The 27,662-nt window shown below is 38.9% G+C and overlaps 1 protein-coding gene across 4 annotated transcripts in view; it reads left to right on the top strand.

Moving 5' to 3' along the window:
• TSNAX (translin associated factor X) overlaps nt 1–24,549 on the top strand; it is a 50,699-nt gene extending 26,150 nt beyond the window's left edge. For all 4 annotated transcript variants that reach the window (XM_061624494.1, XM_061624493.1, XM_061624492.1 and 1 more), the window contains exons 4-6: nt 883–1,013; nt 14,217–14,341; nt 22,229–24,549. In XM_061624494.1, coding sequence (XP_061480478.1) covers nt 883–1,013; nt 14,217–14,341; nt 22,229–22,606 — 634 coding nt within the window. In that variant the 3' untranslated portion in view covers nt 22,607–24,549. The remainder of the gene's footprint in view (nt 1–882; nt 1,014–14,216; nt 14,342–22,228) is intronic.
• Nucleotides 24,550–27,662: the final 3,113 nt, after the last annotated feature.

Below are 27,662 nucleotides of genomic sequence, written 5' to 3' on the forward strand. Positions count from 1 at the left end.
AAACCACCTATTATTTGAGAACGTCCGGACCGTCAGTTGTTTATTTGAAGTCAACAAAGGTCTCATAAGTGACACGAATGACTGGTATAGATACAAAGTATCTGAATCGGGAGCTAATATAGCTAGTCTGGTGGGGAGGTTGTTATATAGAAATTCCGAGACAGAAGAGGGAAATCGACCACCGAACTCTCCGTTCCGAGAGTTGAAAACCTTCCAGATGTGTAGGGGGAGAGATTGGGTGTGAAAGCTTCATTTTCATTAATAGGGGGAAGTGATCACTTTCTACCCTATTAATTACATCGAAGCTTATCATGTCCGTAAGTAAGTTATTAGACACAAATATGTGGTCTATCTCACTCACTCCCCTACTGGTTAGATAGGTAAAAGCACCTTTAGACACATCAAAAGAGGAACCATGGAGGCATTCCAAACAGTGAAGCATCAAAACATCTCGCAGTCTGCAGCCTTTTTTATTGCATAGATGATCTTGGGAGACTCTATCCCATAGTGAGATATAAGAATTAGGGTCATAGTTTGAGGACATTCCGAAATCTGACTCGGTGTTCCCTAGCCTAGCATTAAAATCCCTACATAAGAGCAACCTTGCATCAGGAAATTGGTGCTCTAGTTGGGACGGAGTATCTGAGAGAGAATCCCATTTGCAAATGGTGTCATTTTTATCATTTCCACCAGATATTTTTTGTGTGTGATTTTCTTCGGGTATATTTGATACTAATGCTAGATTGATTCAATCAGTTTTTCTGACAACAGAGGATTGAGTTTAATTGAATTGTTTGTAAGTGATGTATATATTAACTTTGCCTCTTTGCTGCAGATCCAGCATTACCACTTAGTAATGTGATTTGTATTCTGTGATCACAGTGCTCCTAATGGGGAGGAAATATTAATGGAATCTGAGGCCAAATTAGATCTTGTGAGACAGAAGATAAAGCAAGTGGCACAAGAACTGATGGGAGAAGATATGTATCAGTTTCACAGAGCTATCTCTCCAGGTATGTAGAAGAAACGGGACACTAGCTTAATTGGGTGTGATTTTTATTTCATCATTTGATCTATGGACAGCAGTCTTTGATTCTGTTAGAACAGGGGTGAGTAACCTGAGGCCCACGGGTTAATTGTGGCATCTCTGTCTAGCTTTCTGAACTCTCTCCAGGCCATATGCCTTCCCAGGCCACCTCCCCCTCTCACTAGGTTACACCTCTCACTAGCCCTGATCCGTGCCCTCCTTGAGTGCTTTTGCCTACCTGTTCTTGAGCAATGAGGGTGCCTCTTGCTTGCCTGGATGGAGTGTGCTTGGAACATCTGATTCTTGCACGGCTGGAAAGTAGCCTACTGAACAAAGGTGAGAATCACATCTGATGCTCCACCCACTTTTTCCTCTGGCCATGCCCATCCTAGGCATGCGGCCCCCAGAAGGCTTCCCACAAAGCAATGCCCCCATTCCTGTGTTACAAGATTTGAATTTGCAAGTTCATTATACAGTTTTGTGTTGTATAGAAGTCAGCTGTAATTCTTTCTGTGTAATTTGTTGCTGAAGCTGAGCTGGATTAATAATACTTCCTTTTTGTTGGTTGACTGCCCCCATTGGCTGATCCAGAAGAGGAATTTGCATGCAGATATGAACTTCATGTGAATATGTTTGACAGTTCTGGTGGGAGGGACTTCTGAACTGCAAATAAATAAAAACCCCTGGGCATACACATACATCTTGCATATCCAGTATTGGGGTGGCAATTTCATCTTTTTGTAGACTATCTAGATTTCATAGACATCTAATAATACCAATCCAGTTGATCATCTTGGCTGGGCATCAGTAAAGTACCAAGTTTACTGGTACTGAACATCAAACCTTCACACAGTCTTTTCTACTGTCTTTAGGAAGATGTTAAACATAAGAGGTAAGCAATAGAATTCTAGGGCATCCCACAAGATCATCTTCAGACATAGAAGAGCAATTTCCCAAAATTACTGCCTGTGAATGTTTAGATAAATAAGAGTTACAGGCATTATAATACAACATTTGAAGTCTTCATATGGTTCTTCAAATGATCCTGTATGATTTTGTGATTTTTTTGTATTAGAACCTGCTGAGAGGTTCAATAGAAAGTACTTCCTTGTCAAGTTCTAGATGAAAATAATCTACTCCAGGAGATAGTGATCTTGGTTTCAAGCTGGGTGCAAAAACTAGTCTGTAACATATGGAGGTTTGCATTGTGCATAAGTTCCTAGAGCAACAGAGCAATCACAGCTTCAGTTGCCTTCTGAAGAAAGAGAGATTAGGGTCAAGAGGCTGTTAGTTATCCAAAACATCAAAGCTGAGGATTAATTTTTAAATAGAAGCCTGATGCTGAGATTTTAAGAGGTGTTGGCATTTTTCTGTTCCCTTGGGAAGCATTTTCAGTGCCCACCACAAACCCCAATTTCTCATGACAGATTTTTATCAGCCAGTAGAGGCAAGAGTTAAGAAGAGGTCATGTGGTTTATATATACATTTTCAAGCAACATGTCAACATCTAAGACCCTGGCAAAGTGATCCAAACAAATATAACAAGATGGTACTATTAACACCTCCATCTTCGACTGTGGTTTTAAGTCAGTTTGAAAGTGAGAGATCTGCAAAGTTTTATCACAAGCAGATCAAGGTGGGTAATGAGAAATCAATCTCAAACTAGAAAGACTGGGAGCATAACCATCCATTCAACATCAGAACGAATCTGTGGGTAGATACCTCAGGTGAATTATCGCCCCATCATAATTTTACTTATCACCATACAACAGCACTATTAAAAAATAAAGAGATAACAGCTATACCTGCAGGTTTACACTAGACATAAGAGAGAAAGGGAATTTTGAGGGAAGAGAGATACTGTGGCAAATGTCAACTGAGACAAGAAGAACCATGAATGAAAAGCAGGATTAAATAGATGAGTTTTCAATATCTTCTTAAGTGAATCCAGTTGGATCAATAGCAAAAGATTGTTCCAAGCGTATAAAGCAGCAAGGTAGAAAGAAGGAAGAATTAGCACCTGAAAGATGTGGCTTAAAATAATGCTAGTATCAAAGACCAAGATCATGAAGATACTTTAAAGTGAATTGCAGAAGTTTATTTTATACTTAATTCTTAATTGCCTAACAGAGAAAAAAACATTTTCTGCTACTTTATCATGGTAGAATCAACCAAAAAGGCTTTATACATAAATCTTGCTCCGAAGCTGACAAAGCACAGGTAAGGTTGCACCACCATGCCTACCACCTGGCAGTAGTGGTGGCAGAGAAAGCTTACTTCTGTGCTACCACTGCATCCCCAAGTAGCTGTCCAACACAGCTTTTCCAAGTGGTGAATGGGCTTTTGTCATCTGGTCATGAGCATTGCTCTGACACTGTCAGAGGCTTACTCTCCCAAATTTGTGAGGCATTTCAGGGACAAAATCTCTCAGATTTGGACAGAGTTGGATACCACAGTTAGAGCAAATCCAATGGAGGTGTCTAGAACACTCTCTGTTCCATCTGTACTAGATTGGTTTCGATTATTGTGGCCTGAGGATTTGGATAAGCTGCTTGAAGAACTGTGGCTAACCACCTGCCCATCTTGGCTTCATAGAGCTAGCCATAGGGGGTTGACTAAGTGATCCCAGGGAGTGATTGATATTTCATTGGAAGAGGGGGAGGTACCATCTGACTTGAAGAGGGTGGAGGTGTGTCCTCTTCTTAAGATTATATCCCTGGACCCAGGAGTGTTAAACAACTATTGCTCAGTGCCCCTTTTGGGGGGCAAAGTGCTTGCGAAGGTGGTGGCGGTCCAGCTTCCAGCATGTTTGGAAGAAATTGATTACTTGGATTCATTCCAGTCTGGCTACAGGTCTGGCCATGGCACTGAAACTGCCTTGGTCACCCTGGTTGATTACATTTGTCAGTAGAGAGAGAGGGAGAGTGCAGCCCTGCTCATTCTTCTTGATACCTCAGCAGCTTTTGATACTATTGACCATGGTATTCTCTGGGAGCGTTTCAGGGACGTGAGGGGTTGAGGGAACTGTGCGTTAGTGTTTCTGCTCCTACCTTCAGAGCCTCTTCCAAAAAGTAGTTATGGGAGGCTACTGTTTGGCACCATGGGTTTTCAGCAGGGTTCCATTTTGTACCCCATGTTATTTAACATGGATATGAAGCCACTAGGAGCTGTGATCAGGAGGTTTGAAGTAAGGTGTTATCAATATGCAGATGACACCTAGCTCTATATCTCTGTTCATCTAAATCAGGAGAGGCAGCTGAGGTGTTGAACTGGTGCTTGGAGGCAGTGATGGGCTGGATGTGGGCCATTAAATTGAGGCGGAATCCTGGAAAGATAGGTGCTAACAGTACCAAATACTCATTTTTTATGTCTCTTTACCCTAGCCTTTGACACCTGAGATGTATAGTTTTAGGACCTACCTTATTTTTTATGATGTTGTGATTAAGTTGTTTTTAATGCAGCATTTTAAACTGTTTCCTATGCACTACCTTAGGACTGTAAGCAGTGCAGATGTTGGAGCTTTTTTCTCTCTCTCCTCTTCACTTTGCTTAACATCCAGCCTGGTGAGGAGTTGTGGAGAACTCTAAAGCTTGCTCATTTTTGTGACATTTTGGTTCAACCTAATAAAGCTATTGTCTTACTGTGGATTTTAGGATTTTTTTTTTATGGACCAACATCGCTGCCTTTGTTTTTGTGTGCTACAATTGTTGCCTTTTCTCGTTCAAAGACTTAGAACTAAATTGAGGAAAAGTCTGCTTCTGAAGTAGAGGGAGAGAAGCTTGAGGAGCTGCTTGGGGATGAACAGTGTCAGTCTCATTCCAGAACAGAGAGGTCTCCTTCAGAGAAATAAATGGCATCCTAAGTATTTATCCCCCAGAATATGTTTTGGAAATCAAATTGATGGCAGAGTTCCATCATTATTTGTTGTGTGAGATATAAATCCAGTAAGACAATTAAATATTAGAGTATAAGCATTTTTCATAATATTAAAATATTTTCTCTTTTTTCATATTGTGTTCTATTCCTTAATCAGTGCAAAAATCTATACGAAAAACATAAATTTACCAATACTCTCAAGTCAGTGTTCTATTAAGTAAAAAAGAAACCCAAGATTTGTATCCTGTCCAGTTAACCCCAAACTTCCTAAAAACGTTGTTCACTGGGCTGAAACCAAGCATGAAATACCCTCTTCTCCCCTCCACCCATCTCTTTAAATTAGTTCAAGGGGACCCAGTCAGCTTCCCTGTGGAAAATGCTTTAACTGTTTTGTATTATTTATTGAATTACAGTAGTGGCTCCATTTAAAAAAACAAACCTGCTAGGGATGTGCCTGTGTTTGGTGTAATAACTGTAAATCTATAAATAGAAGTGCTACAAGTATGATCCTTGGGAATATTGTTTGCCATTTGTAATTATGAAATGCTTTTTTTGGGGTTACTCCAAGCCGTTGTTCTTTTGACTTAAAGATAAAACAATTCTGGCAGAGCACTAAAAGAAGTTTCATGCTTTACCTCATTAAGAATAGTGCTAATGGCACGCAGAACATTTCCCCAAAGGATACTTGTATGAGCTCAAACACTGTGTATAGTACTAATAATTCAACAATAACAAAAAGGATGCCTGTTTTCTACACGTTTCTTAACAGTACAGATTGTCCCAAGGGATGATTATACAAGCAAACAAAGAGATACTGAAATAAAAACAAATACAGAGCTACTCTTGCATATTGTTAGGAATATTTCCCCTTTGTGATAACTTTTGAAGTTGAAGCATATGCAATATAGAATCCCTGTCTTCTAATTTATAGTATATAGGAAACATACCTTTTTGAAAGTATGAATAATATGTCTTGGAGAAGTGCTAGGAAGGCAGAAGACTGACTTTGGCTTCTAGGAGTGAAATGACAATAAATTCCTTCCTTGTTCCAATTGTATTGGTACCCCTGGGCTTCTTTTTTTAAAAACCGGTTTTTAATTTTGGGGGTGACTTATTATTTATTATATTTGTTGCTTACTACAAAAACATTTTTTGTCTCAAAGCAACAATTTTGTTAAAGCACACAATATGACATTTAAAAATACATCAAAAGAGAAGTGTATTATTAACTGAAAGTGCTCATCCTGCAGTAACATAAAAAGGACACATCTTACCCTACCCAACTGAAAAATGAACACCAATTAAGAACAAAATGCCTGGGTGAATAAAAAAGTCTTCACCTGGTACCTAAAGATTGATAGCAATGGCCCCAAGCACATCTCTTGGGTGAGAACACTCCACAGTTGTGGAGCCATCACTGAAAAAGTCCGATCTCATGTTGCCACTCTCCATACCTCCTTTGGAAGGGGGAAAAGAAGGTTCTCAGATGACAAATGCTGGCTCTGAATAGGATCATGTGGGGAGAGGTGGCCCCTACGGTATTGGGGTCCTGAGCCACATAAAGCCTTATAGGTCAAAACCAGCACTTTGAATTGAGCCTAGAAACCAACTGGAAGCCAATGCATTTGGGCGAGGATTGGTGTTATATGATCAAACCATCTACTTCCAGTCAACAATCTGGCCACTGAATTCTGCACTAGCTGCAGATTCCAAACTGTTTTCAAAGGCAGCCTCACATATAATGGATTGTAGTAATCTAACCTAAGTTTACCAGAGCATAGACAACAGATGCTAGGCTATCCCTGTCCAAATAGGGTTGCAGCTGAGCCACCAGTCAAAGCTAATGGAAAGCACTCCTTGCCACAAGGCAACTTGTGCCACCAGTGACAATAATGGATCCAGAGGATCTAAGCTGCACACCTGGTCTTTCAGGAGGAGTGGAACTCCATTCAGAACAGGTTGAATCTAACTTCTCTGGTTAAAGGAACCACCAACTAACAGTACCTCAGTCTTCTCTGGATTGAGCTACAGTTTATTGACTCTTATCCAGTCCATCACCAAGGCAAGACCCTGGTCTAGCACATCCACTGCCCCACCTGCCAATGTAAAGAGGAAATAGAGTTGTATGTCGTCTGCATATTTATGACAACATACTTCAAATCCCCAGATAACCCCACTCAGTGATTTTGTGTAGATGTTAAACAGCACAGGGGATAAAACTGACCCATGTGGCACCCCACATTAGAGGGTCCATGAGGCAGAACAGTGTACCCCAAGCACCACCCCCTGGAGGTGTCTATCCAAGTAGGAGCAGAGCAACTGGAAGGTGGTACCACCCACTCCCAACTTGAACAGCTGCTCCAGAAGAGTGCTACGGCCAATGGTATTTAAAATCACCAAGAGATCAAGGAGAATCAACAGGGACACATTCCTCCGACTCTCTCTTGACAAAGGTCCTCATACAGGACGACCAAGGCAATTTCCATGCCAAAATTGGGCCTAAACCCAAACTGAAATTTATTGACCTACGTTTTGTGTTTATGTAGCCCCCCCGCTTGTTAATGATTTTATGTTTTATGTTTGTATTGCTTTTGAGGCATCCCATTTTTGGACAGTTTCCAGGCCACTTGAAGTGTGTTGAGGGTTAGCCATCCTTGCTTAATTATTGTGAGCCATTCAGAGAACTTTGTTATGGGGTGACATACAAACATAAATAAAGACATTCAATTCAGTGTCTTGCACTAAAACTGGATGTATTGCATCCAGAACTTTCTTAATGTGTGATGAGCCCTTCACACAAAATATGGTGTGTGAGTAAAGAGGTTGTGAGGAAAAAGCAGTTAAGATCAAGAAAACCATTAGTTGAATCCGTTCTTTCTTATCCCGTTTATGCTTACTTGGAAGTAATTCCCACTAAGTTCAATAGGACTTGTTCCCTAGTAAGACATAGGATTGCAGCCTTAATCTTGTTATTTATTGTGCGTGGCATTTCATTTTTATAAGAGGACAGTCCCCTTCCTGGAGGAGCTTACAGTCTAAAATTTTACACGGGAGATAACAGAGGAAGGGGAGAGAAGTGGAGGCAGAGGTAAACTGAGCAGCATTATGCAGATATTTTAGTCGCACTTCTTTGGCTTAGTTATAGTCTGGGGGTTGGAGTGAGGGGCACAGTTTAGGAGTAGAGAGATACTTTAACAGAGTTACAAAGTAGTGTTCCTGGAGTGTTGGATTAGAAACACCATCAAAGTGCTTGTTCTCAACATATATCTTATAAATGGCTGGAAACAGACTACCAAATTATGAAATGTGCTGTCGATAAGTGACATACAAGAAAAATGTACCAATTTTTTTTAAAAAATCTAAAAATTTTGAACCGTACAATAGAAGAAATAATGTGTGAACAGAATAGTGCAGCTATAACTATGTGAATCATCAAGAAATTGCTGGTGAGGAAAGATGAGACACATCCACTGTAAGTTAAGGGTGATATGAAGAGACATCCCAGTTTCGGACAGTCGCCAGTCACTTGAATTGTGTTTGTGGGTTAGCCATTCCTGCTGTAAAAGAACCATGAGAAGAGGAGAATTCAACATACAGGAGTCTGAGGAAGAAAGGAAAACCAGGAGAGAAATTATATGAGAGATGCAGAGATGAGGAAGGCTGAAACTTCACATAGACTCAAAATAATCAGTAAAATATTTAGCTTGTAGGTTTTCAATCTATACTAATTAAAAACATTTTTTAAAAAAGCTTTAAAAACATTTTTTTAAAAAGGGTTAAAAACATATTAAAAAAAATATTAAAAAGCAGTTCTAACAGACGCAGACTGGGATACGTCTCAACTTAAAAGGCTTGTTGAAAGAGGAAAGTCTTCAAAAGGTGCCAAAAAGATAGCCGAGATGGCGCCTGCCTAATATTTAAGGGGAGGGAATTCCACAGGGTAGGTGCTGCCACACTAAAGGTCCATTTCCTATATTGTGCAGAACTAACCTCCTGATAAGATGGTATCTGCAGGAGGCCCTCACCTGCAGAGCGCAGTGGTTGACTGGGTATATAAGGGGTAACACAGTCAGGTATCTTGGTCCCGAGCTGTATGCATACAATATAGCAGTAGCCCAGAAATAAACTGGTAAAGTGACAAAAATAGTAGCATGTAATTGCAAAAAACTCACTGGGAAATAAAATACCCACTTAAAATTATGAAGAGGAAGGACTGAGTGAAAAAGGCCATTGGACTGCTGAGTAAAATTAAGACAGCTGAAAAACACAGGAACAGGATGTAGCTGAAAAAATTAAATAAGCTCTTCTTGGTGTTTTTGACAGCGGAGATAAGATTCCAAATGTGGAAATGCAGTTTCCTGATAAGACTACTGAAGAAACTAATTACATCACAATTAAGGTTTTTTGGATAGCTGATTTTAAAGTAATTTCCCCCTGTATCGTTTAGCTTTGTTCTGGGATAGTTGTGCATTTTCCCCTTGTTATATTACAGGTGTACTAAGACTACCCTGGTAGATTCCAATTTATCTCAAGTTACTTAGGTTTTTGGACATTCTAACCTCACCCCTTTTTTAAAGTATGAAGTAACCTTTTTATGGGCTACCATCAGATCTGCTTAAGTTTCCTTGGATCAAGTAGTGAGATCTTGAGCAAGCTAGCAAGCATACAAGCACTTCTATAATAAGTAAAACATAATTTTGCAACTCAGTAGAAGCTTATGCTACTCAGGAGTATGATCTAGCCAATATCTTTTGTGCACTGTAGGATTTATAGCAATTGTGAAATTTAGCATAGAGCATTCTTTAAAGGATCAGTTAATATAAGTACAATTTAAAATCTGTTTTTAATTTTTTAAAACCAGTTTTTATCTACTGTGAAAACAAGACAGTTGCTCAGGAAAGTAAGCAACAAAAGGAGTGGAATTGAAACTAGTAAATTACACGAGCAAGGGGGGGGGGAACAACTTTGCCAGATTTTAAATACTGGATCCTAACTATGATACTTGCTTGTCAGGACTGTTTTAAGGCTTCCTTTATTGTACAATTCCTGCAAAAGTTCTTGGCACCCCTGTGAAAGTCCCAGGTGTGTTAGCATAGTATATGATTATGGAGCTTCCTATACTTTGTGCCCCCCACATCCTACTTATTTCATTGTTTGGAGAAGGGCCATAGATCAGTAGAATAACATTTGCATGCAGAAAGTCTCCTAATAAAGAAGAGGGAGAACATAGTACCCAGAGGACCTTGGCTTCTGGTTCTAAACACTATACCCATTGAACTGCACTAAATTAGAAAAGGGTACATTTATTTAATACAAGTAGTGAAAGCCTTCATATGAATTTTAGCTGCAAAAAACACTTTATAATTGAGATATAGATGATCAATTCTTGAATATTTTTAAGAATGGACTGGTCCAGCATCTTGTGTCGATACCTTAGTGCAATGGGTTGACTCATCAATTACCTTCCTAATTCTTATTTTATAATGAGCTTCTTGAAAATTATACTGTTGTCTCTTTGCTGATTGCTTCTGGTCATTTTTGTTTATATTTGATAGGTTATTGGAAGCATTAAGTACACTGCACCTTTTGTATGTTTTGTAGTGAATACATAGGGTAGAATTAAAAAAACTGTTTGAGAGAAAAGAGCCACTAAAAAGTACAAGAGTTAACATCTATATAAAACTGTGACTGGATGGATCTTGTTTTTTCTCTCACTTCTAAGATAAAATGTCAACATCTCTTTACTGTTCTTTAGCCTGTCTAAATATCTGAGGAAGTGCGGCGGTTGTAATCATGGGTTTTTAATTGGCCTTCCCAATGTTCACTCAGGGAAAACAACTATACAAAAGCAGCCTTATAAACTATTATTTTACTGGCAGCGTAATCCTTGAGTAATCCTTTTCCTGGAAATAACCCAATGCTGAGAGCAGGAGGAAGGTATTGTTGGATAGAATAGTGAAATGGGATGGCTTTTTTCCACCTTTGGGATTATTTGCTGAATGTAACGGATGTCCTTCCATTAAGTTACAATATAATATATTTAAACATCCTTTTACCTGCTTACTAAAAACACCTTATGTCAAGGTCTTGGGTCATTTTAAATGTCATTTTCAAGCTGCGTTTTGTGGACGACTTCTAAAAGGCACGTATTTCATGTCAAGTGTATTTGATTGTAATGAGGAAAACATAATTCAGTGGTCATTAGTTTAAGTCTACAACAGCTGTGTTTAGTACATGGAAACTGATTTTTATTTTGTCTGTTAGTATCTTGACTTTATTTTGAAGTGATGATACAACTTTAAAATTAAAGTAAAATATTACCTAGCCAATGAAGCAATCGCATTTTAAACATACAAATTATGTAATCAGAGAAATGGAGGAAGACATGGCTCTTGGAGTAACAATGCGTAACCACCCTCTGAACACCTATATGCCATATATCACAACTGAGATAATGAAAAGACAACTTACAAAAGTAAATGGAATAAAATATCTTTACTAGGAGGGGGCCAAAATTCCTAACTTAAGAGCAAAGGAACAGAATTTCCATCTGATTTTATTTATTTATTTATTGAATTTATTAGTTGCCCATCTGGCTGGCTGTCCAGCTACTCTGGGCGACGTACAAAATAGGCATACAATACCTAGACATTAAAAATCTAAAAACAATGAAGATAAAATCAAGAGTCCAGAGGCATACAGTAGCACAACTACTTTTTTTCTTTTCCCCTCTCTTGGGTCCCTTTTCTTTTGCCACTGTTGTTGCTTTTCTTTCTTCGGCCTCCTGGGCACTATTCTTGAGAGCCCACAGATGCTGCTGCTTTTACCTCCAAGACATATTTTACTGGTATGGGTTGAAGAGCTTCTGTACCATTTTACTTTCTTGCATTACTTACAAAAGTCATCCGAGTTAATCCAGGTATCTGTGAATGTGCTGATGCCATAGCATTTCATAGTCAATTGGATGTGGCTATGTGCGGACCTCACTGAGGGCAAACAATAGCCTCCTTCAGATGTAATGTTAAAACTATGGGTTAGTGTTATAAGAAAGAGCCTTGGGCTTGCACATTTGCTCTCTTCTCGCACAGCTGTAAGGATGAAATTGAAAGTTCCTTTCCTTTTTAAGTTTAACTTTACATCCAAACCCTAAACTGTGGTTAATCTTAACTATGGTTCACTGAAATGAGCCAGTTTCATAAAGCACAGTTAGAAGTTGGGTTGTTTCATAGTTAAACTGTACATTCTTGGGTTTGGACATAATGCTAAAATGCAGTTAAAAACGTAGCACATTTTTTCGGTCTCCTTGCAGGCATGCCAACAAGGGAAGGAGGAGTTCCTGAGGCTTGTTCATGTACTGCTAAATTATAATTTAGTGTTATAATTATAATGTATAATTATGATTGATAAACTATTATTTAGTGTCTGAACAAGGCCATTTGTTTCAGGGTGTGAACATAAGTGCTTCCCAAAGAAGCAAACAATTACTGAAAAATTATTGGGGGGGGAGCCAATTTTAATATTACTACAAAGGAACTTAATAAATGGTGAGTACTTAAGCTTAGCCCTGCTTAAGAGCAATGTACAGCTCCTGAGCTATAGTTAAACTGCTTTCTTTGTTTATTGTGTCAACTAGAATATATGAAAAATGAGAGTAGGAACTTTGCAATAGTAAGCAGGTGATGGGTGCAGAAGGAAGGAGCATTGGGAATGATGCAATCAGCAACTGAATGACATATAGGGGCTTGGAAGTTTGCAAGTGACAATGTGCTTCATCTTTCGGAAGCCTAGTCCCAAAAGGCTTCCAAAGAAGGTTTTTAGATAAAATTCTCTGATGCTGATTACTGCTAGTAGCTGTCCAAGATTTATTGCTTTCAGTTATTCATGGGATCCTGAATGCTAGGTTGTTGCTTCTCTGCTCTGCCCTGAGGAAAAGAGATTGTACATCCAAATGGAATAAAGACATCTCAAAAGATTCATCACAGCCTGTTTTTACAGCCATCCCCACCATTGACTGCAGTGGCAATGCATTTTCCAAACATACCAATATATAAAGGGGGAGGGGTATTCCTTTTTCAAATCTACTCTAATGAAGCAAGGAGTTTTCATTGTGTGCCAGGTGCTTACCTGGCCAGTCACTGATTCCGTGTCCTTAACTGGGAGCAGTGGCTGCTAGTGGCTCCATGTCAGTGGGGCAGTGGAATACACTCTGGGTTTTAGCCTGAACTTTCAAGGAGCTGTCCACTGTGCTGAAATCTTTTGGCCCCTTGGATTGCTCCTTGACAGTTCAGACAAAACCCAGAACAGATTCCACTGCCCCACTGACATGCAGCCACTAGCTGCCACTGACTGGGAGAAGTATAAAACCGTAAGCATCTACATTTTCCCTGGCTGGTAAAAAGCAGCATTTTTTTTAAGTCTTCAAGAACTTCCCCACAGTTTTAAAGGGACAGAAAATGTTACTGAAATGACAGACACTTGAAGTAGAAGAGGAGTGTGCATACCAGATTTCAAAAGGGAACAATCCAGTGGGGGTTCCATCTGAAGAAATTAAATAATCAAATTGATAAAGTAGTCGGAGAAACTGACTTAACTGATGTATTGTACAATAATTTTTGCATGTATCAAAATCTGGGTATACCAAGGCTTTTTAAAAGTAGTAGTAACAAAAATGTGAATCTCCACATTTATAAGCAGTACAGTAGGGCCCCGCTTTACAGTGCTTTGCTTTACGGCGCTTCGCTAATGCAGCAGTCTCAATTAGATGCAATTAGACTAAAGCCCCACTCATACAGTGCTTTTTCTGCTTTTACGGCGATTTTCGGTTGTTGTGTGCCATTCTATTCAATGAGTTATGCTTTTCAGCGGTTTTCGCTTTTCAGTGGAGGTCCGGAACATAACCCGCCGTATGAGTGGGGCCCTACTGTATCATTCTTTATTAATAAAGATTACAATCCAGTGCAGAGCTGAACACATCTAAGCGCATTGTAATCTTAGGGCTTGATACCACCCATTTAAATCTGACACAAGTAAAATGAATGGTGCTCACTGCAATTTGTAAGTTGCATAGAGTTGCAGAGGCAGGCAGCATGGTCCTGTGATGTATCTTTTGTTTGCTGCTGTACAGGGCCAGTAATCTTTCCGTGCAGGATATATGTTCCTGTGTGCTTTTTGATTTATGAAATGTTTAAACATATTTCTGTTCTTGACAGCAGAATTGACTCTCTCTTTGCAGAAATCCTTAGTATGTTGCTTAAATGATTATTATGGATGACAATGAAAGGTCATTTCTTTTATTTTTTCCCACTTCAACTAGGTCTTCAGGAATATGTGGAAGCTGTTTCATTCCAGTATTTTATCAAAACCCGGTCATTAATTAGCATAGAGGAGATCAATAGACAACTGATATTTACAGAAGAAGATAAAGAAGAAGAAACAAAGGTTGTAAAGTACTTGTTGATGAATTAATGACCTACAACCCACTGTGTTTAACAGCAAATGTGTCCATTCTTTGGAATTTCCATCTTATTTAGTGTGTTTTAATAAGTTAACATGAGCTGGTTTAAGCTCATTCTTTTCTTTCTTTTTGCAGAAAACAGCAGTTTTTATTAGTACTAATTAAGACACTCTAGAACAGCATATTTGTGTAGCTTTATTAAAGCCGTATGCAAACAATTAAAAACAATTAAGGTTTTTTATAGCCCTTTTGATAATTTTCTCCAGCTTCTTAATGCCTAGTAATGCCCTTTGAATGCCCAGTAATGAAAAATGAGAGACAAAAAGCACACACTTTCAGATGTTTGCTGCTGTTTAAATGCAAGCTCAGAATTTCATCCTCTACGACTGTTCTGGCTCCATAATAATAAAGTGTTGCATTTTGACTGGAGAAACCTGGATTCAAATCTCATTTGAGCTGGGGTACCACCATAATGAAGCACCAATCCTTCAACTTTAGTTAACCATTTATAAAAAGGGGAATGATTAAAAAAACTGCCTTAAAGGATGGCAGATAAGGTAAATTATAGTCTAATGTAGAGTGAAGCTAAAAGTGTCTCCCACTTTATATCTCATTCTTTTGCTGCAAAAGTGGGGAGGCACTTTTGCCTGGTTTTGTTGGTGAAAATAAATTTAAATTCTGGGTGTGTGGGAGGCTTTCAGAATCCCAATTTTTTATGCCTCTTTCTCACATTGATTTTCTCTAGCCTTCTGAAGGTTAGAGCTATTATCTTCCCCCAGTCTATGGCACTGTGGGAAAATTAGTGTTGAATAGTTCAGCCCTGTGCTAGTATAAAGCACTCCCAAGGACATGGTAGCTGAGGGTGAGGTTCTGCTCTGCTAAACAGCAGCTGCTAATCCTCTCTCCTGTGGGCTTGAAATCAGCAAACCACAGGCTTGTGAATAATGTTTCCTGACCCCTCTCTTAGAGCCTTGCAGAAGGACTAGCCAAAGTAGTTTTCTGTGTATGCGCTCATATTCCTTAGGAGTTAAATGTCTCTGTTCTTGAAATTCCAGGTTTTCTGTTAACCAGGTTCAACCATTTTTAATCTCATGCACCTCACTTAGTTTAGTTTATTCAATTTCTTAGATGCCTTGTCATCTTCCACTCCCCTGCCAAGTCTCTCTCACATCAGCGCATGTTGACAACTTCCCCAGCTGGAGATTCACTTCCTATTTCCATCTCCTTTCAAACTCATTTATACTTCAGTCTCATACTCCATCGGTCTAATAATTTGCCCCAGTGGAGAATATTGTGTGAGAATGACACTTTGACTTTTTTTCTAACATCTTCTCACAGTCATGTTAAAAGGTTTGTATTAATGGAGCTTGATCAGAGGAATCAAGAAAATTCATGATTGTTTTCCATGGGATTCTTCCATTAAAATGTTTTCTGCATGGTAATTTGATGCGTGGATATGCTTCTCTATAGCTTAACTTGTTTGCCTTTTGCTCTTTCTTACTGAATTACTATAATATTTTTCATTTTTCTCTTGCTATATATATAATACTTTGTACATAGTCAAAATGTTTCCTGACCATCGTTTTCTTCCTCTGAATGGAATGTAAAGCCAGTTATTTGCTGTTTCGAAGAAACTTGTGCTCTGTATATAGAGAACTTGACTGACATAACCTGAAGGACATGTAGTTACAACAGTTTTGTTATGGCTACCCTATGAATCGGTGACCTCCAAGAGCATCTGTCATGAACCACCATGTTCAATCTTGTAAGTTCAGGTCTGTGGCTGCCTTTATGGAATCAATCCATCTCTTGTTTGACCTTCCTCTTTTTCTACTCCCCTCTGTTTTTCCCGGTATTATCGTCTTTTCTAGTGAATCGGGTCTTCTCATTATGTGTCCAAAGTATGATAATCTCAGTTTCATCATTTTAGCTTCTAGTGACAGTTCTGGTTTAATTTGTTCTAACACCCAATTATTGGTCTTTTTCGCAGTCCATGGTATGCGCAAAGCTCTCCTCCAACACCACATTTCAAACGAGTTGATTTTTCTCTTATCCGCTTTTTCACTGTCCAACTTTCACATCCATACATAGAAATGGGGAATACCATGGTCTGAATGATCCTGACTTTAGTGTTCAGTGATACATCTTTGCATTTGAGGACCTTTTCTAGTTCTCTCACAGCTGCCCTACCCAGTTCTAGCCTTCTTCTGATTTCTTGACTATTGTCTCCGTTTTGGTTAATGACTGTGCCGAGGTATTGATAATCCTTGACAAGTTCAATGTCCTCATTGTCAACTTTAAAGTTACATAAATCTTCTGTTGTCATTACTTTAGTCTTTTTGACGTTCAGCTGTAGTCCTGCTTTTGTGCATTCCTCTTTAACTTTCATCAGCATTTTTTTCAAATTATTACTGGTTTCTGCTAATAGTATGGTATTGTCTGCATATCTTAAATTATTGATATTTCTCCCTCCAATTTTCACACCTTCATCTTGGTCCAATCCTGCTTTCCGTATGATATGTTCTGTGTACAGATTAAACAAATAGGGTGATAAAATACACCCCTGTGTCACACCCTTTCCAAATGGGAACCAATTGGTTTCTCCATATTCTGTCCTTACAGTAGTCTCTTGTCCAGAGTATAGGTTGCGCATCAGGACAATCAGATGCTGTGGCACCCCAATTTCTTTTAAAGCATTCCACAGTTTTTCATGATCTACACAGTCAAAGGCTTTGCTGTAATCTGTAAAGCACAGGGTGATTTTCTTCTGAAATTCCTTGCTCCGTTCCATTATCCAACGTATGTTTGCGATATGATCTTTGGTGCCTCTTCCCTTTCTAAATCCAGCTTGGACCCCTGGCATTTCTCGCTCCATATATGGTAAGAGCCTTTGTTGTAGAATCTTGAGCATTACTTTACTTGCATGGGATATTAAGGCAATAGTTCGATAATTACTGCATTCCCTGGGATCCCCTTTCTTTGGAAGTGGGATATATATTGAATGCTTCCAGTCTGTGGGCCATTCTTTAGTTTTCCATATTTGTTTACAGATTTTTGTCAAAATTTGGACAGATTCAGTCTCAGTAGCTTGTAGCGAGTCTATTGGTATGCCATCTGTTCCTGGTGATTTGTTTCTTCCAAGTATTTGAAGAGCAGCTTTTACCTCGCATTCTAAAATTTCTGGTTCTTCATCATATGGTTCCTCCGTGAATGAATCTGTCATCCTTGCATCTTTTTTATAGAGTTCTTCAGTGTATTGCTTCCCTCTTCCTTTTATTTCATCTCGATCAGTCAGTGTGTTCCCCTGTTGATTACTCATGGTTTAAATTTCCCTTTAATTTCTCTAATCTTTTGGAATAGGGCTCTTGTTCTTCCCTTTTTGTTGTCCTCTTCTATTTCTATACAATAACTATTGTAATAGTTTTCTTTGTGTCTACGTACTAGTCACTACTAGTTACAACAGTAGTGCTGATATATTTATGCCATAGAGATTTGAAAAACAAAATAACTGGTGCAATTCAGTAGTGTATTTTTTTTGGGGGGGGGGGAAACAACCTTTAAAATTGAGCCATCAGGTGTAACTTATTCCAGAAAGTGACTGAACTGGTTGGTTGTGAAGTAAAAGTTAGTTTGTTGCTATTAACCAGAAGGCTATAAAATCAAAGGTCTGATAACAAGTTAATCTTTGCTTTAACAAGATTTATCATACCCATCTATTTGTACTACCAGCAAGTCTCACTGCCATGATTGTGTGATTATCCTGCAGAAGCATTGACACTAGCCTAAGCTGCTGTTAAGCATCCAGATATTTGAAACTTTCATCTTTAAAAATAAATAGCAACTTGGTATTCCTTACAGCTGTGAAGATGGGTTTGAAAATCTGAGTGCAAAAGTTGGGGAAATAATCAAATGCCGGAAGGTAGCAAAGGATGGAGTCTGAATAGGATTTTCATTGTACTGGGGAGAAAATTTGCTAAAGTGTCCTATGTAGCTGTTTGCCACTTATGCAAATTAAGCAAATTTATACTGGTCACAGATATGGAGTGAAAATTTAATTGCATGGAATACTCACAACCCTAAACACGTGGAAAGCTGGAACATTGATAGTTAATAGTAGATTCCAGATGGACAAAAGAAAGCAACACCATTAACTTAGAGAATCTGCCACAGGATGGTATGATGGTTGCTTTAAAGGATATTAGTGTGATAGATAAGTCTATCAGTGACAGTTAGGTGAGACAGATTTATGGCTGTATGGAACCTCCATGTTCAAAACCACTTTTGTCTTTGGAATACCAATTATTCAGGGCCAAAACAGTTGGGGGAAGAGCTTTCCCTTTATACTATACTTAGGAGCTTCCCAGAGGAACTTAGTTGGCCATTACAGGGAAGTAGGATGATGAACTAGATCAGGGGTGGGGAATCTCTGGCCTGTTGGCTAAACTTGGCCTGTCAGGCCTCCTCATTTGGCCTGCAAGGCTGTTTTAGGGCAGCCATGTCCACCCACTATACACTTGATGTCAGGCATAGGTGTAGGTAAGAGCAGGACTTCAGAGCAACAATTCAGAGCTGAAACCAGTCTCCACATTGTATCTTTCCTGGAGCAAGGTGCACTCCCAACTGCCCATCAGCTGATTGGCGGTAGGAGAACGCCTTGCTCAAGGAGGGGTAAGTGGTTTTCATTCAGTGGAAACGACTTCTCCCTGCCAGTAGTGCTCTTTGAAGCCACACCATGTGGCCTTCCCCCAGAGGTGGAAATGAGCCATTTGGGGATGATTGCAAAGCACAGGGCTGGCAGCGCCCCTTGCACTGTGGTTACCAAGCTGGAGAACCCTGTGCAAGGGACTTTGACAGGTGGCTAGTGTTTGCCAGTCATTTGACATAATGATACTGTGTGATTGACAGGTGGATTGCCCCGCCCATCTGTCCAAGATGGTCTGCGGGGTGATTCCACACCCCTGGACTAGAGGGATCTTTTGTCTGATTTAGTAAGGCTACTCTTATGGGAAAGTCTTTGAATGTTTATCAGTGCTTTCACATATTTTTATCTTTTTCCAAATGTCAGGAAAGATGAAAAGTCTTTCACATTGCACATTTTCACAGGAAATTCCAGTGGATCCTACAAGTACTCCATATGGATTAGAGTTGATTTTGATATGAGGACTTGCATAGAAAAGAAATATCTTTGAGGTTTGCAAGCTGAGCAAGTAGCTGCATAATGTCTTTGAAAAACTAGAATTGAGTCATAGGTTTAAGCTAAGCACGCTGAGTTATCTCAGACCCTGATGTTTTAACATCTTGATGTTTTCAAAACAGTCATGCTTAATGCTAACTGTTAATCATAATGTTTGTCCAGTTTGAGCTGTTGACAAGGGAAACTACGTGATTCCTACTAGAACAAGTGGCATATCCAGTTTGGCTGTTACAGATGACTCATGGAGAGTATTTAAACAGAAGCCAAATATTTTATTTTTACAAGCCTAGATATCTTCTCAGAAATGACACTCCAGATATTTACAGCTCAGTATAATGAAGTCTCAGGTTGAGAGTTTATGACTTCAAGATCACAAAAACAGCAGAAAGAAAGCATCATACTTTTTATATATTATACATATCCTTTCAAATAAAGTATAGAAGGGAATATTGAGAAACTCTGATTTAGATAAGAACATTAGTGCATGCGGTCACCAGGAAATGAAGTATTGGTTTCTTTTTAGTAAAGAGATAGGGTTGTATCCAAACATCACTGTAGGTTGCAATAAGGCTTTCCTACCCTATACTCCCCAGTGCAGCTCTCTGAAAAGCCTTGTCAGAAAAGGCCTGGGATGTGGGAGGGAGGTAATTGGAAATAATTGGGCAGTAGCAGCTTGTGAAGTAGGAACTCTACTCATGCAAGCTGCCTCCACCTAGTTTTCAGCAATTCCCACCCTCCACACCACATTCCACATTATTCCTGAGGGTGCACCAGTACCTCAGAAGAGGCTTTTTTCAGTAGGAGGGAAAAGAGTCTTTTGTAGCTTTTGGATACAATCCCTTGTGAACAATTATGTATTAGGAAATTCCCATTATTTAAGACTGAAACAGGATTGCTTAAACTTCATGAAATTTGTGTTACTTATAGTCATCCTAGATCTTTCAGGGCCGCTTTTTCTCTTACCCCTGTAGCAAGCAGGAGTAAAATGAATTATACAAAACAATAAATGCAAGTTTGCATTTGCTTTATTTATGCAAGCAGTCAATTTTGGTATTTTCTGGGCTGAAACCACACAGCACAGGGGGCTAAGGTACTTATTCTGCCATTTCTGTCATTTTATTGATGTTACAATCTTACTCATCCCAAATTATGAGCCTGGAATTAGCCAATAGTTTGGGGACTCCTCTTGTTGGTGTCCCTTGCCCCCTAAATGAATTCACTATTGCTATTGGAAACTCTTGAGTTATATTCTTTAGGCACTATTTCCTGGTGTGTGAAATCCCATAATCTTTTCTGCCCTCAAGCCAAAGATTATCATCTCATTTTCTTTCTTTGCACATCTTCTTGTCTACCTCCGAGGTCCACCATCTACTTTTGGCAGCTAAGCCTGTGTGCTGCAGGATTTGTAACTAGATGGGGCAGATCTGTTTCCCATATGGAAGGAGCTTCCAAGCATTGTGATAGCTGTCAAGGCTAGAGACTCTATTGGCCAGATTAAATATCATTTTTAGATATTCTTGGAGAGAGAGGTGGCACTTGAATGGTGCTTTTGCCTGAAACTGACATAAGTAGATAAATGTCATTGACATTGTACCTGCCTAAGTAATACTGACCATCCTCTTTAATCAGCAAGTTGATTCTCTTGAACTATCATTATTCCCGCCTCAGATCTTGCCATGGTGGTGAGTGCACCCTTGGGGATCTGTAGCCCTTAAAACAAGCATTTGAGTACAACCATGGTAGTTATGCATGCAGTGATAATGAAGAAGCTATTGGCCACAAACAGAGAATAAAGTGGATTATCTGATCTGGAAACATCTGGTGCTGCAGCATTGCTGAAGCTAAGCAGGTTTGGACCTCATTAGTCCCTTGGATGGGAATCCATTGGGAATCCCAGGTAAGTGTAGGAAAAGCTTCCCCCCCCCAAAAAAAAGTACCTCCCATCTAGGCTAGGAAACTCAAACAACCCATATTACTGAATGTAGACCTTATGAAACTATAAGATAGGATTGCCAAACTTGGGGAGTGTGTGTCCGTCTTGTGCTTTAATTGATGCATGATGGGCAGACATTTGTCAGGTTATGCTTTTCCTGACATGGAGATGGAAGTCAATAAATTGCAGAAGACACAGGGCACCTGCTAGGGAAAAAGGTAAATAAATAAAATTAATAAAATTTTATTTATTAGTTGCCCATCTGTCCGAGTTAGAGAACCTGTTAAGATTAAGCTGTTTATAATGAGGCACAACATAGGGATTTATTTATTTATTTATTATTTGATTTATATCCTGCCCTTCCTCCCAGCAGGAGCCCAGGGCAGCAAACAGAAACACTAAAAACACTTTAAAACATCATAAAAACAGACCTTAAAATACATTAAAACAAAACGTTAAAGACATTTAAAAAAAAGCTTTAAACACATCTTTTTAAAAAGGGTTAAAAACATTATTAAAAAAAACATATTAACAAGCAATTCTAACACAGACGCAGACTGTGTTAATACCTGTTTAACCACAAAGAAATAATGGAAGACATCAAGCATAAGCATGTGTTAATTGGTTCAACCACACATTTTCTTTCTAGAAATAATTTAATCTAACTGGTTATCTGAATTGTCTTTGACAAGATGCAATTTCCCTGGGTTCTAAGCTATCTATTATACTCTGTTTTCTTGCTAGCCATCTTCTGATTGTGAAAACAACCAACATCACATTTGGAGCCTGAAGGTGACTCCTGTTGATTACCTCTTGGGAGTGGCTGATCTAACTGGAGAGCTGATGCGGATGTGCATCAACAGCGTTGGCAACGGTGACATCGATACCCCATTTGAGCTAAGCCAGTTCCTGCGTCAGATCTATGATGGCTTTTCCTATATTGGCAACACTGGACCATATGAAGTTTCTAAAAAACTCTATACCTTGAAACAGAGTCTGGCCAAAGTGGAGAATGCCTGTTACACGTTAAAAGTCAGGGGATCTGAGATACCAAAGCATATGTTAGCTGATGTATTTTCCAGCAAAACAGAAATAATTGACCAAGAAGATGGGCTTTCCTAAAATACTTGGAAACCTCATGACCCAGAAGGGAGAGGGACTGCAGAATTGGAAGAAAGCATTTCCTTTCTTAGCATTTGCTTATTAGAATGTTTCTTTGAAGAAGCCATTTCTTTTAAATTTAGTAATGTTTTAGAGTCAAATAAAGTAGAATAATATGTATGAAAAGTTCCTTATATAATGGCTTAACAAGTTGATCAGCTTCATGGGTCAGTGAGAGATCTACTTTTCAATGCTATTTGCTGTCACAATTGTCACTGCTTATATTCTATATTTTAGTGTTGTAAACCCACCTTAGTAACTGAGACCAGGTATCAGTGAAGACTTGGTGTATATACTCAAGTGTTGTAACATTTTTCTTATTTCTCTTGTTGAGTTTCACTATTGAATAGTCTGTATCTTTGATGATTGAGAGAGAAAATTTGGTATTAGAATCAACATGGTGACTTTCAAAGGATTGAAAAAAATGGAGAGTATTTGAGTGGGAGATGTACCTTGGAGAAGCTAATGAACTAAGCTTATACCTTACCTTGAGCCCTTAATGTACCTGTTTGAACATCCTGCCTTAATGCTGGCTTTCTGTTACCTAGTTAGTTTATATGCAAGAATGTGAAAATGACACCAAATAGAACAAGGTTGCAAAAGCTGTAATAGTTTGTTTATGTCAGTTCTGAATAATATCAGTGTATACAAACTGTTAATGTACATTTCCATGGAATACAGTACAGTTAACAGTTGCCATTGCCTTGTTTAAAGAGATGAAGTTTTCACTGGTCACAAAGTATACTAATTATTTGAAGATTACTATTTATTTTAGCTCATTGTATCACTGAGCAGTGATAAACAAGAATTGCTGGAGGATTGTTATTGACAGTTTTTGTCTAACTTGCATCAGTGCTTATGACTAGTTCATGCTTCTTAGGGCTGCTTCGTGTATCACCAGATTACCAAGATCATATCTGGCAGGGAATTGAGCAGTTTCCATATGTAGTTTGTAATGTTGTGATTCTACATGAAAATGTCTGCATGTTCATATGCTGGAAAACTGCTGTTAGCAGCAGCTTGTCAGTGTGTGTACACACAAGAATTTACACTCACAGATTTCCCAACCCATTATGAGCTATACAAGGTAATCATACTTTTTTATACAGGAATGTTATAATTTATGAAGAAACCCTTAAATACACAGAAGGGAGATTGAATACATAGAAGGGAATTTGAAAGGAGGTGATCAAGGAGGATTTGATCTGGCACATTTGAAAGAAAAACGAAGACAAATATCAAAAGCAAAAATGAAACAACATACCAGTATATGTAAAACAAGTACCCAGGCCTGTGCATCATTTGTGTTCGTAATCAGTAGAGTATGATACCAGTGGTAGGTGAGTTCCATGACACTCTAAAATTAAGACAGTCTTGATCTCTCTTCTTGATTATATACTTTGGCTTGAATCCTAACTTCCCTTCTGTGAACAGAAGTTATACTTAAGGAACAGGACATTCCTGCTTTCTCTTGCTAGCCCCCTGTGTCCTCTGGAAGTCTGCTCCTAAGCATTGAGGGACCTTTAAGAATGGTGTGGGATATGTTGTGAGGGACTGCAGATAGAAGGGAACGTCAGGAGAAATCACCACCCCCTTATGCAAATGGAAGAGCAACTTAGGATCCAAACCATTGTGTTGGGGGAAGAGAATGGGAGATAAAATTTATATATTAAAATGTATTTTAAAGTATTAGAGGAATACACAGCCCTCCCCATATCTGTATGGCAAATACTCGGCATGGCATGGTTTCAGAAGTATGATATAAGAGCAAATATTTGTCCTTGGTAATCATCAGTTTTTCCCATTCTGTAGTAAAAGTTTCAAAGTAATGTGTCCCACCCCCATTATTGAATGTAATGAATGTTGGTGTCTCTACTTTTTTATACAATAAACTAATGAAACGAGCCTTCTTGTAAAGAATGTCAGTCGCTTAAGATCCATTTTATCTGATAACATGGGTAATCCTCTCGTGTGTTCATATTGTTCAAGGCTTTAATCAAGGGAATGATTTGCCCTGACATTTGCCACCTTGCAGCATGGTAAATTTATTACTGAAAAAATAAAACAAATAACCCTGTTGTTCTGAGTTTATAGCCTCAAGAGTTGTTCTGAAAACTCAAGGCTTTAGTTTAAGTCACCAAGACCACAGGAGTTATCTCATTTGCAATTTGCTTTTCCTGAGAAGTGTGACAATATAGTGTTACATTCACAAAGAGGTATCTGTTTGAGATAGCATTTAAAGAGAAGCTTCTTCTGTCTGATCTGAAGGTTTAAAAAATCACTAGTGGTTTTTACTAGACACAAAACAATTCTCTAGGGTAGGCAGAGTCTACTGGCTAGGCCTCTTCCTGGAAAGCATTGTGAAATTCAAATTGCTCTGTTAAGTGACTGATCAGATTAATTACAAGACTGCTGTATAGCTTTTGGAGAAGGGGAAACATATACAACTACGTACACATTCTGCCTCCAATATATTGGCTATGGCATTACAGTGCATAGGGCCAGCTCCAGGTTTTGGGAGCTCTCAGGTAAGATGTCCTCAGTGGTCTCCCACCCCTTCTGCTCACCAATATTGTCTATTCATTTTCATGTCAACCCCTGATGCCAACCCTAACAGTGTAGCTCCACTCATAGGTTGAAAAGAATTTGTGGAATTCCATGTGCTTGAGCAAGAAATAGGTAGTCTGTATGAGCATGAGTTGGTCTCTCTGTATTGACATTTGAGATCAAAATGCATTCTGATGTGTAAAGAACAGCATCTTTGTGAATTAATTTCAGCAAGAATTTTAGACTCCACACATCAGTGATGGTGGACCTAGAAATTGTCTTGGTGGATAGGAATTGGCTATTGCTCTGGACAGTATCCTTTCTCCTTCCCCTCCTGCAATTTGTTATTCAGACTTGCAAAAACTAAATTGTCAGGTTGCTGTTGCAGCTAAGGGCATTTTCTTAAAATGCTGCTAATGTATGTGAACACTTGGAAAGAAAAATATAGTATGTGTCCTAAGCTATTTAATTCATTAATAATTATTAATTATATTTATACCCCGCCTTTCTTTTCATGATAGAAACCCAAGGCGGCTTACATATGGTATCTAGGCACTGACCAGATGTGATGCTGCTTAGCTTCAGCAGGGTGCTGGCCTCGTGCGTTTTCAAATGCAGCCATTTCTTTTCTTCCATATGCTGGGATATACTGTATTTCAGTTACTTTTTTCCAAACCTAGTCTGTGAGGCAACTACTCAAATCAAGATTTCTTACCTTTATGACACATTAATGCACTATAATATTCAATACGTTACTGTCACTACCGGATGCTGCTTCAATAGCTCCTTATATCATCAGCAATGTTTGAAAAATTATGTTTCTTTAGGGTGGCCACCCAGTGAAGTAAAAGGATGCTCCTCCTCCAACTGCTATCCCTAAAAAATAGAGACTGAAATACTTTTAGTGAAGAGATTAGAGTTTGGACATGGAAGGGTTTCATGGGGCTCAAACAGATGGAGGGGAAGAGGCTTTTTCTTGTGTTCATAAATTTATTGCAAACTTATGTTGGATAACAGAACAGACCAAGGAACTTCAGAAAGGAATCACCCTGTGCTTTATAGATTACAGCAACGCCTTTGACTGTGTAGATCATGAAAAACTGTGGAATGCTTTAAAAGAAATGGGGGTGCCACAGCATCTGATTGTCCTGATGTGCAACCTATACTCTGGACAAGAGGCTACTGTTAGGACAGAATGTGGAGAAAGTGTGTGAGAAAGTGTGTATTATATCATCCTATTTGTTTAATCTATACGCAGAACATATACAGAAAGTGGGATTGGATCAATATGAAGGAGGTGTAAAGATCGGAGGGAGAAATACCAATAATTTAAGATATGCAGATGATACCATGCTGCTAGCAGAAACCAGTAATGATTTGAAACGAATGCTGATGAAAGTTAAAGAGGAAAGCACAAAAGTAGGGTTACAGCTGAACATCAAAAAGACTAAAGTAGTGACAACAGAAAACTTACGGAACTTTAAAGTTGACAACGAGGATATTGAACTTGTCAAGAATTATCAATTCCTTGGCACAGTCATTAACCAAAATGGATACAATAGTCAAGAAATCAGAAGACTAGGACTTGAGAGGGCAGCTATGAGAGAACTAGAAAAGGTCCTCAAATGCAAAGATGTATCACTAAACACTAAAGTCAGGATCATTCAGACCATGGTATTCCCGATCTCTATGTATGGATATGAAAGCTGGACAGTGAAAAAAGCAGATAAGAGAAAAATCAACTCATTTGAAATGTGTTGGAAGAGAGCTTTGCGCGTACCATGGACTGCGAAAAAGACAAATAATTGGGTGTTAGAACAAATTAAACCAGAACTATCATTAGAAGCTAAAATGCTGAAACTGAGGTTATCATACTTTGGACACATAATGAGAAGACATGATTCACTAGAAAAGACAATAATGCTGGGAAAAACAGAAGGGAGTGGCCATACAAGAAATGGATTAATCTCATAAAGAAAGCCACAGATCTGGGCTTACAAGATCTGAACAGGGTTGTTTATAACAGATGCTATTGGAGGTCACTGATTCATAGGGTTGCCATAAGTTGTAATCGACTTGAAGGCACATGACAAAAAAAATGGATTGTTGGTCACTATTAGATCTATAATAGTGAGACACCCAGTTTCCAGTACTCTTTAAGTATATAAGATTTCTCCAGTGGGGTAACATTGCCACCCTAGTCTCCTGCTGGGAGGAAGGGTGAAATATAAATCAATAAAGAAATAACATGGAAAAAAAGAGAGAAAAGACAAGTGCAGGTAGAGGGTACACAATGAGACCATACTCATCCATGATCTGATCATGGATGAAGGTGCCGATTTGGTGTGCATTACCAAGACCTGGGTGGGTGAGCTAGGAGGAGTTGATCTGACCCAGCTTTGCCCACCTGGATGGTGTAACACCAGCACAGGCTGCAGGGATGAGGGGAGGAATTGCTGCGGTCTGCAGA

This window comes from Rhineura floridana, chromosome 4 (genome assembly GCF_030035675.1).
Source record: "Rhineura floridana isolate rRhiFlo1 chromosome 4, rRhiFlo1.hap2, whole genome shotgun sequence".
Classification (NCBI taxonomy): domain Eukaryota; kingdom Metazoa; phylum Chordata; class Lepidosauria; order Squamata; family Rhineuridae; genus Rhineura; species Rhineura floridana.